The 11,565-nt window shown below is 42.8% G+C and overlaps 1 protein-coding gene across 2 annotated transcripts in view; it reads right to left on the reverse strand.

Moving 5' to 3' along the window:
- Nucleotides 1–8,333, reverse strand: part of ZDHHC8 (zinc finger DHHC-type palmitoyltransferase 8) — a 144,605-nt gene extending 136,272 nt beyond the window's left edge. For both annotated transcript variants that reach the window (XR_009759613.1, XM_061602347.1), the window contains exon 1: nt 7,999–8,333. Coding sequence is in view for 1 of the 2 variants with exons in the window: in XM_061602347.1 (XP_061458331.1) it covers nt 7,999–8,102 (104 nt within the window). In the remaining variant the exon portion in view is untranslated. The remainder of the gene's footprint in view (nt 1–7,998) is intronic.
- Nucleotides 8,334–11,565: the final 3,232 nt, after the last annotated feature.

Genomic DNA, 11,565 nt, shown 5'->3' on the forward strand with positions numbered 1-11,565 from the left:
GAAAACCTGATACAGGAGCATAGAAAGGAACCCACCTCATATGGATTCAGGGCCGTTGGTGTATCTAGCTCATTATCGTCTACACTGACTGGCAGCAGCTCTCCAATGTTTCAGGCAGGGAGCATTCCCAGCCCCACCTAGAGACACCAGGGGTTGAACCCGGGACTTTCTGTGGGCAAAGCAGATGTTCTACCACTGAACCACATCTCATTTGGCCCTAAGGTTCTGGTGGGAATGTTCACTATTTTCCTTTGAACAGCACAACCTCCAGGCTGCCATGCCTCAAACTTCTCTGACACTCCTCTCACTGTCTTGATTGTTTTAAAAAAACAATGCCATGTTGGCACGGGGAGGGCCCCCTTTGCTATTGGATAAACACGCCCTAAACGTCCTCGTGCGTGCGGAACTCATCACGCAGCTCTTTGGATCGAGGCCTCACAACTGGAAGGTTTCACACAGAGATCTTGGGCTCAACAGCAAGCCCCATTTTTAAAAAAAATTAAAAAAAATTAACGGCTATGAAGCATGCTTGGGGCATAGAGATCTGCAGGATAAATTGGATGCAGCAGATTGCCTAGAAATTGCTTAATCGTCAAGATCGGGGAAAATAAATAGAACGCTTTATGTAAGTTTCAACCATCTTTCATTTTCTCTTCCAGGTGCACGAGATTTGACCCCTGGGTTTTCAAAAAACGGAGAAAAATATTAAAATGATGAACATGATGTAAACACACAATACGGGTGTGCACCTGTTATATTTAATTACAACCTGTGTACACAAATAGTTGAACTGTAGTCCCATACAGTTATCAGCATGTAATGTTCAACAAGTGTACACGGTAGCTGATATAAATCAGCTGGTGTACACTTTTTCACACAAACACTTGTACATGTATAGAGGCAGGTTGTACCTGTTTTCAGTGTAATGTATGAACGAGCCTGAGGTGACATCAGAAGGTGTGCGCTGCTGCATTAACCTCAAATACAAACTCACGAGACCTCAACCTATTCTTCTGTAATATTGGGACAAGAAAGGTAGCGTATCTTAGATCAAAGGCATCTGATTGACCACAGTGAGGACAAGATGCTGGACTAGATGGACCTCAGGCCGGATCCAACAGGGCCTGATCCAGTGGGGCTCTTCTCATGTGGTTCTAAATAGATCCCTCCAATAAATGGCGCACAGCACACAGACCCAGACACGCACACATAATTAGGGGGAGATGATCCAATTAAAAACACACCCAGCCACACGCTCACCAATGAGTGGGCAAATATGTGAGGTGATAATGAGCTTTGAGGTGTGTTTGTGACATATAAGCATGGAGGAAGTTAAGAGCATGGGGAAAACGATCAGCAGATGCTGGATATGTCTTTCCTTTTCTTTTATGTGATTCATACTTCACACTAGCAGTTGAAATAGTAAGACTGCAAGATTCTTTGCATTTCTCATCAGTAGTGTATGTAGTAGCAAATTCAGAAGTGCAGGATCTCGTAATGACAGTCACAGCCACTCCCCCTTTTTTTGATGCTGGGTTAAGAGAATGAGGTCCTTGTTAATGCCTTCTCTCACAACAGACGTTCCTAGGAGCTAATCAGCATGAAAGGGGAGAGTGTTAGCTACTGAAAAGATTCTTCTCAGTGGCTGACTCACCTCCTTTCACTCTGATTGGCTCCAATCAGCAGGAAAGGACAAGGAAGTGTGTTAAAATATTCTTCTCAGCGGCTAACACACTCCTCTTTCATGCTGATTGGTTCATAGGATTTTGGAAAAATAGGGACCCTGCTTCCAAAAGAGCAAGGGGTCTAAGACACCGTCCCGAGACCCTTAACAACCACACCTCTGTTTCTTATTAAAAGCTAAACACTGCATTACATTTGACTGAAGGTATTTTGTTACACTTTACAGCGTTTTATAAGCTGCACCTAAGCAGTGAGTTAGAAGTGAGCACTGCTTAGTTCATCAGAGGGAGTGCTGTGTAGCTCCTAAACTTCAAAATTTACCACTACTCCACTGGGCTAGAAGCCAAACAATTGCATCTCAAACAACACCAAAAAAACAGGATATTTTATCTTCCCACGTATCTCCCCATTACACACCCAAGAATAGAAAACCATTTTGCATTCACTAAGTTGGCCTCGATGGCCTTAAAGGCCCCTTCCTACTCTATTCTATGATTCTATGTCATATGTGCTCATTCACACAACTGCTTCATCCTGTCACTATGCACTCATGTTTATATACAAGGAGCCATCTTAAACGTACTTAAAAGTATTCAACAAGGGGTGGGGAACTGGATTCAGTCGGCGGACCAGATCTTTATCTCCCCCATGCTCACTGGATGTGACCCGTTTTTGCCCACCCTGTCTGAAATTAAACCATGTGGGCAAAGGAACAGCTCTCAAAACAGTGACAATCAGCTGCCTGACAGGTTCTGCAATGCTCTGTGCATAAGACCTAGCGATGACTGGCTGATTGCCACTCTTGCAAAAAGCCCTGTGGATAGCGCTATGCAATACCCAACAATCAGTGCATTGCACAGAGCTTTGCAACCCCCCTTTTCAGCAGAGCCACATCTTTACCTGCCCCACACAGACGTGCAGGAGGGCATGGCTTGGCCAAAAGGGCCTCACAGGCCAAATGGGGAGACCTAGCAGGCCTAATTAGGCCCGTGGGCCGGCATTTCACACTGCTGTACTGGGCCAATGGACAATCCCACCCGTTTCTGCTGTCCAGGGCCTCACGCCACACTGTTTTCCAGCTTTCCAATTGTGATCCTTGAACTGAAGGCATCACAAAGTGAATATAGGAACAACCTTGCTGGATCAGGCCAGTAGCCCATCTAGCCCAGCATCCTGTTCTCACAGTGGCCAATCAGATGGTTATGAGAAGATCACAAGCAGGACCTGAGCACAAGAGAGCTCTCCCCTCCTGTGGTTTCCAGCAACTGAATGCAAAAGCATACCGCTTCTAACAGTGGAAGTAGAACATAGACTTATCCTGAGACAGTAAACAACCCAAGAATGCCCCTTACCAGTGCACTCTAGCAAATCTCCAAAGGTTGAATTGCCCACTCCCCTGGCCACATATTTCATTTATCCTACATACAGGAGCGAACCAAATTATCCTAATGTGGATGCTTACGTAGCCAAAATGGTACCACTTGTGGACAAGTGGGAGATATCAACAGGCATGCAGAGGTTATGAAGCAAAATAGTGTGGGGGGAACGCCAAACAGCACAATGAAGACTGAGCATGCTCAGTGGCCACAAAATATTGGATGACTGTTGGAAGGGCGAGCAAATGGAAACAGGGAAGAAAGGGAATAGAACAGAGTATCCTGGAAAAGGGGATGGATGAGTGGAACCCTGAACAGGTGCATTTCACATTGCAACTCCTTGTTGCAGCTCCTGCTTCTTCCATTTATTTATGTGTTTATTTACAAAAGATACATATATTGAATACTAAAAAAAAACAAAAGTTTACAACAGATTTTGTGTTTGTGTGTATATGCACATGCACGCGCATGCACACTCATGCACACAAATTAAAATCACAATTATAGCCCATAATTCCTCCAAGGAGATCAGGGCATCTTTCCTTCTCCATCCATTTTGGCAGCACAACAACTCTTTGAGGTAGGTTGTGCTGAAACTAGGGATGGGGAAGAAATTTGATTCAGTTCACATTTAAAGCCAAATTTATCAAATTTGCACTTTCTGAAACAATATGAGAACCAAAACTCAGCCATCCTTTGAAATTTGCACTTATCCGAATTTTGTGATGCAGTTCTCCACCCAAGCAATGTTTACAAAAATACATCTATTAGGGGAAAGTGAGCATAAAAATCAATACAATCATGAAAATAAGATATAAAATGCAGTATTTTAGGAGAAATTGCTTGTAAAACTGTGTACATTGGTCAAAACAGCATACAAAAACGTGTTTATCAGGATAAATTTGCACTAAAATGCTGAAGAATTTTCACAAGGATTCTTTTTTAAATCCACAGATTGCTGCAGAACTGTGGAGAACCAAATTTAAGAAAGGAAAATGAGAACCGACCATGATTGGTCCAAGGTCAGCCACTGAGCTTCATGGTTTGAGTGGGGCTTTGAACCAGGATCTCCCCAGTCCTAGTCCAACACTCTAATCATTACATCACACCAGGTTTGCATAGATTTATTGATCTTCACTTGTAAATAGCCACTTGCCTGGGACAAGTAAGCAGCACCTGCAGACAATCACTTAGCAACGTTTTTGTAAATAGGAAGCGGATTGATCCTTTCACTCTTAGACCTGCAGTTAGAAATTTTGTAGTGAAAAGGCCTGAAGGATAGGGAAATCGAGCCACAGCATTCAGAATCAAAGTACAGATTGCTTAATAGGATTTTCTTGTATTATAAAACTAGATTGTATAAAATTTAAAAATAAAGCCTACTGATTACCAATTATTCAATTTCCTTAGCATTATTCAGCTAGAGCATTAGAAGGCAGGAAGAAAGTTGCTTCTTAGTAACCAAGAAGTTAGACTACTACCTGTACACTTTTCCTTATACTCCTGCGAGTGAGCAAGTTACTTAAAGCCTTTCCTAAAGAAAATGAAATACTGGGGTGCAAAAAGAGAAACTGGGCTTTCTGTAACAAACAACAAATCAGTATGTGATCTGGAGGATTGCTGAGTTTGCAGTGAATGCTACTAGATGCAGGGAAAAGTTCTTGGATTCTATCTCTGTAAAGTATCATAGAGATTTGGAGATAGGAATGCACAAAATGCTCTCTGACATGACATTGTTATTTTACTCACTGTTATAGCAATGTTTATCAAAATATTTATGTCTTAATGTTTTGTATTCAAATTCTGTTCTGCAATGGCCTTTGAACTAAGCAATAAACGTACTGATTGCAAGCGAAGGCACTACAGAGTTAAGTGTCCTGTTGTTTTTTAATGAAAGCTGAACGAACAAGGATAGGTCTACAGTAGGTCCCCGAGAGGGTCCCACAGGCCACATTCCTGTTTCCATGTATCACAAATGACAAATATAGACAGGTATGTAAATAGGTTAGTAACTATTGCAGCATGGCAAATTTGAACTCCAGGCTCACTCAGGCTTCAAGTAAGGATGAAGTCCCTAGACTACTGGTTTCCAAGCTTTTTTCCACATGGATCACTTGAAAATTTGCTGAGGGTCTTGGCAGATCACTTAATGATTTTTCTGCCTGTTACGGCCATTGTAAGGCCCTCTACTAGATGCTGTATGATTTTTTCATTGTATTACAAATTTGAATTCCATAGAATTCAAACTGTAATACAATAAAATATAAGGAACAAAAGGAGCAGTAAAAATACAATCAAAAATCAGTAGGAATATTTAATGTGATGGATGTACCGTCTCCCATCTGCAACCACAAATCCATAGACATGCCACAGGCCACCTGGGTTCACGGACTATAATTTGAGAACCGCTGTGCTACACTAAAAAGCAACACAGTTTCATTCTGGGTTCATCACACCCTACACAAATTTTCATCTGGATTTGAGGGGAGGGGCTCTCACAACATATCACCATCGTTCCCAGGATATTTTTAAGCAGATCTCACAGCTGCAAAAGTAAGGCCAATATCTTTCGGAGGCCATTGTTAGAGCAGAGAGGAGTCTTGTCCAAGCATTATCATTGGTCCATCTAGACCTTCCCTTCTTTTGAGGCAACAAATAGATTTGTACACAAATTCAAGATCACTGTTGTAGCAAGGCTTCTGAATCACAGTTAACAACTCTTCCAGAAAATATATATTATTGGCTTGCTTTTATTGACTTGCACTATTTTTCTACGCAGTGTTTCAGCCAAAGCTTCCAGTGATTAGCAAAGGAATAAATATATTTCAAAAGCACATTAAATATCAAATACCAATTAAAATAATAAATATAGCAGGAAAATATAGCAATAAAACGACAAAGAACAGAAATAAAGTTAGCTATAGTGTCTTTGTGGAAGGCATTTCAAAAACCAGGTGCCACTGCTAAAAAGGCCTTTTCTCTGCTTACCACTCCTGAAGACAGTGGCATCATTCCCTAACCCGGTACCCTCCAGATTTTGTTGGACTACAGTTCCCATGATCCCTGATCACTAGCCATACTGATTGGGACTGATGGGAGTTACAGCCCAAAACATCTAGGGGGCACCAGGTTGGGGAAGGCTAGTAGAGCCCCTGATGCAGATCTTTGTGAATGGGCAAGCTCATATTGGAATCAGAGTTCTTTCAGATAGTCTAGGAATAGTATCCTGGAACATCAGATCTACACCCACTAAATGTCAACTTTTCTAATATCTTCTGTTATGGTAAGATTGCATGGGTTGCCTGTAATCAGTTGAAGGGCAAGTCGACAAAATTGATGGGGCTGAGGAGGTGCATGAAAAGAGGAGAGCAAATCTATCACCAGTTATCACAATGTCTCATTCAGAAAGTATACCGTTTTCAATAACGGTTTTCATTCAGTAAGCGTCATTCAAATCAAATCAGGGCCACTTGTACCAGACACAAGCACACTAAAAAAGTAAACCCCAAACCCATTTACACTAGACAGAACAACCAATGCTTATCTCTCATGCAAACATCCCGTTTTGGCATCAAGGTACAATGATGTCCTTAGAACGTTAACCTATATCGGGTGTTAACACATGCACAATATATGGTTGCAGTCAAGCTAGACCTGCCTTTCATCTTATACACCCATATACACTCCTCTGAGCCCAGATCCAGTAAAAACAAGACTGCATACAAACAGCTAATAAGCAAAGAATAAATATTTTATGTATATCTATATCAATTTATATAAAATCTCAATAAGCATGTGGATCATTAAGAGAGCTACAAGGCTTATCAAACAGTTCAGAGATCATACTGTTGTGATGCTACAATTCAAGTTACACATACAGAGATTATTTTCAAAAGCAAATATAATTTTAACAATCTCTTGCGCTTCATGCAAACTGGGCTGCAGCAGCCAAGATTGCATTCGAAAAAATCGCAATTCAAGTTGTCAACAGAGATGGAGAAAAATAAAAAATAGACGACTATGCAAAGTATTAGCACATCAACTGGAGATCTCCAAGCTAAACCATTTGGGTAGGGGAGGGTGCATGGAGGCAAAGGCTTTGAAAAAATGTCCCCCCCCCAAAAAAAAGAACGGTTTGCACATTCAGTACTGGAGTTTTCAGCACAATTAAAAGCTCCATCATGCTGAGCTAGTCTCAGAAGGATTTTTGCCAGGCAGTCTTAAACAATCCTCCCAAAACCAACAAGACATTTGCTGCAAAAAAGCCCCAGAGGCCAATTCTCTCTTTTGCTCCACAGCCCTCTAAAAAAGAGAGAGAGAGACACAGAGACGAGGCTGGCAAGCTGAATTCGGCCAAATCAAAACAGAGGCTTGGTTCTGGTGGCCAAATGCACCAAAAGCCTTTGCGTTTCCTTCCCAAGCCTGATGCTCGCTCAAAACATACACCCACCTTCTCCCCCCCCACTTTTCCGCACAGAAGAGGCGCGGGGGGGGGCGTTGAGAAGGCGAGAGTGTGTGAGATAAAGCATCTAGCCTTGAATCGGCGCCTTCGATGGACACGGAGAAGCGGCTGCAAAAGTCTGCTCTGCCACGAAATGGTGGCTCCGTCGACTTCGTTGATTTCCAAGGCTGCTGGGGCGAGAGGCCGTGGATGAAATCGCCACGGCCACAGAAATCTCTGCAAACTGGCAAGCGCCTCACCCCACCCCCACTTCCCCCCACCCCGCCATCCCCAAAAGGAGAGCACGGGGCACCTCCAAAGCATCAGCACCAATCTCGGACAGGCATCGAGCCGCACTCCTCTCTTCAGCCCCCACCACAGCACCCCCCTCCCACCCAGAACGGCATCGAGCCGGCCTCATAAAACAGGCCCTGCTCGCACCACCGCCCGCCAGAAATCCCCCCTTCCCCCCCCCGAGGTGGCTTTTCCCGAACTTACGTGAAAACGAAGAACAAAGTCGTGGATCCCACCAACAAGGCAGCGGCTGTGGAGACTGGGATGTATTTCGTCGGTTTAAATCTCTTTCCAACGCTATTGGGCATCCTGTGACTTACACATCCCTAGGTATGAATCCCAAAGAGTCCAGGAGGCGCCCAGGCAGTCGCCAGAGCGAGAGTGAGGGAGGGAGGGGTGTTGGAGAGGGGGTGGGGGGTGGGGGAGGACGAGGTGAAGCTCTTGCGATGCGGAGACGAGGCAGGGGAGGGGGAAAGGGGGGTAGGAGGGAGGGGAAAAAAAGAGGGAATGAGACAGACAAGGGGGGGAGTGAGAGAGAAGAGGGATGGGGAACAGCTGACCTTCCCAGCACAGGAAATCCCACCCACAAGAGGCCGGCCCACTCGGCTGATGTCAACCAGCCCCTTAAGGTAGAACCGTGGGGAGGCCGAGCGCGCACAGGCCAGGGAGGGGGGGAGATCCCTGGCAGATGCAGGACAGAGGACAGGAAGGGCTCCTGCTTTAGGGAAGGCGGTGATGGCCACCAGCTTGGATGGCTTTGAAAAGAGAAAGCTGGCCCACAACAGCTGCTTTCAGGGGTGTAGTCGTCCAGGGTCTCCGGGGGGATGTCTTAGTTAGTAGACCTTTACTTTTTTGGGAGCAGGGTCCTTATGTCTTCAGCATCCTATGAGACAATCGGCGTGAAAGGGGAGTGTGTTAGCCACGGAGAAGAGTCTTCTGACATGCTTCCTTGCCCTTTCCTGCTGATTGAAGCCAATCAGAGTGAAAGGTGAGTCAGCCACTGAGTAGACTCTTCTCAGCAGTTAACACTCTCCCCTTGCATGCTTATTGGCTCCTAGGGACATCAGTTGTTGTGGGAGAAGGCATTAACAAGGATCACATTATCAACCCAGCAGCAAAAAAAAGGGGGGGGCATGGCTCTGACTAATATGAAGGGACCTTGCATTTCTGAATTTGCCGCTAAACTAATGGCTGTGTTCTACCTCTGCTGTCAGAGATTCCCAGTTGCTGGGAATCACATGTGGAGAGAGTGCTGTTCCACTCAGGGGTGTAGTCGTCTGGGATCTCAGAGCTCTTAAGTTTTTGAGAACAGGGAATGTCTCCAGCATCCTAGGAGCCAATCAGCATTAAAGTGTGTTAGCCACTGAGAAGAGTCCAGGGGCCAAATCAGGTTGTCAAACAATTTGTTTCTCTCTCTCCCCACTCCCAAAGACCCCTTTTATTTTTGCAGAAGTGGCCACCAAAAAAAATGGACACAGCACTGAGGTGGACAGATCGATTTAAACCCCTCCACTCAGTCCAGCAGACTGATGATACAAATTGCCTCATCTCTACGAATAAAACTGATCATTTTGGGGGAACCCCTCTCATCAGCTGGCCTGCATAGATCAACTGAGGGGGCTGTGTATCTGTGTGTGCATGCCAGTACGTGAATGCAGCTCTCAGGCCAAAAAAAGTTTAGCTACCCCTGCATTAGGAACATGCCTTATACTAGCTCTCATATTTGTGGATCTAGCCCACTGTCTGCTGTTTGACACCTTAGAGCGCCTCTCCCATTATCTGCTATGCTTAAAAGGATGCCAGTGACTGACTTGGGACATTCTCAGGCAAAGCACTGGTCTACACTGCTTTATGATCCATTTCCACTGCCAACTCACATTGATCCCTGAACACCCTTGAATGAGTAGAGTAGGGTTGCCCTCCACATGGCACTAGGCTCCAACTCCCAGCATACCTGAACACTGGTCATATTGGATAGGGCTGATAGAAATCCAGCAACATCTGGCAGGCCACAGGTTTCGCATCCCTTGGCTAGACAGGCCAAAGGCTATTTTTTAAGCCCAAAATAGTTACACCAAGCGCTTCAAAAGGTATTAAATTTTAAAAAGGAAAACTGCAAGTAGCATTTAAAAAAATTGTTTAATCATATTGATTTCTAAAGATAAACATGGCTTGATTTTCTAAAAGGCCGGCTATTTCATACTTGGAAATTAAAAATCTGAAAGTTGTCTTACACACAGCAAACTTTCTGCAGCATACGAATTTCTTCCAACTTAATTCCAACTGCTGTCCTCAAATGCTTAATTGTCAACTTCTCAACTGCAAGGGGGTGATTTATACATTTAAGAAAATATGGAACATGTGATGGGGGGCAGGGGGAAGAGAAGCAAATTTCAAAGTTAAATCATTCTGTGACTTAAGTATATGCTTAAAACTATTTTACATGCCTTTATCAGTAATTCCTTAGCAACCTAAACCTCTTTAAGATATGAAGCTATTGTGTTGGTCCCCTCCATTGTTTCTGTGCTTAAGTATTTTATTCTGCTTCACACCCAAAATTAAGCACTGGAATTTTCCAGTGACAACTTCTATGCTATGGAGTCTAGAGGTGAAATCAGGTTTTATTACTAATAAGAGATCAGTCTAAGGAAAATACAGCCTCTTGAGGAATACAGTACTGGACTCTCCTGTTCTCGTTCAAAATACTTTTTAATTGATCAAAACTGGATAAAAATTGATCAGTAAATCCATTTGATGACTCCATTCCAATGCTCACTTTCCCTCAGTACAAATTTAAAAATATTATGGAGACAGGAGGAGAAATTAATGACATTTCCAAGTTTTTTACAGTATCAAATTTCCCAGGCTTCCCTCTTTTTTCTTCTTACAACACAAAATCTGGTGGGTTGCTCAAAATGTTTCCCACAGTGTGGCTTTTGTGTGTATCTTTAAGCAGCACATTGGGGAGTTTTTATTGCTGGAAATGTTAAGTAACTGGATAATGCACTGGAAAGCATTAACATCAGAATTTGTAACAAAATGAACTGTTAATAATGGTAACTTTGAAGCCATTACTACTCATCTTTGTAGTATGATTTTAGTTCCATTTGGGACATTCTAAAGCTATCATTAAATAGTTTAATACCCTTTCTGCAGTGTTTGTCTATAATATGCAATTGCAACTGTCAAGTATTAGAAATCAAAAGAACTAAAAGTGGATACACAGGATTTTACAGTACGAGGTAGATGGCAAGGAGTTTTGACAAGTTCTACCTGTGCACTTAAGGTTCTGTACTTATTACATTTTATTATCACCTTAATTTTGTTGTCTCAGTTACACCTACAGCTAAGAGGACACCCCAAATTCACTAGATCAAACTGTGGTCCATTGACCACTAGTGGTCTGCAAGCTTCATTCAGGAAGTCCACAGAATATCCGTATTGAATATTCATATTTTAAATTGTATTTTATTGCTTCTGTTAGTTCTTATATTGTATTTTATTCTATCATTTTAATTTTATGGAATACAAATTGTAATACAATAAAATAAAACGTAAGATCAAAGCAGCAATGCAAATACAATTACAAATCATACCACGTCTAGCACAGTACAATTGTTACATCAAATAGAAAAATAATTAAATGGTCCACCAAGACCTTCAAAAATGTCAAGTGGTCCATGGTAAAAAAAAAAGCTTGGGAATCACTACACTAGATAAAAATTGAATTTATTTTGTTCAAACATTTCTATATTTATTCCTCTGATAGTT

The sequence above is a fragment of the Rhineura floridana genome, chromosome 19 (assembly GCF_030035675.1).
Source record: "Rhineura floridana isolate rRhiFlo1 chromosome 19, rRhiFlo1.hap2, whole genome shotgun sequence".
NCBI lineage: Eukaryota > Metazoa > Chordata > Lepidosauria > Squamata > Rhineuridae > Rhineura > Rhineura floridana.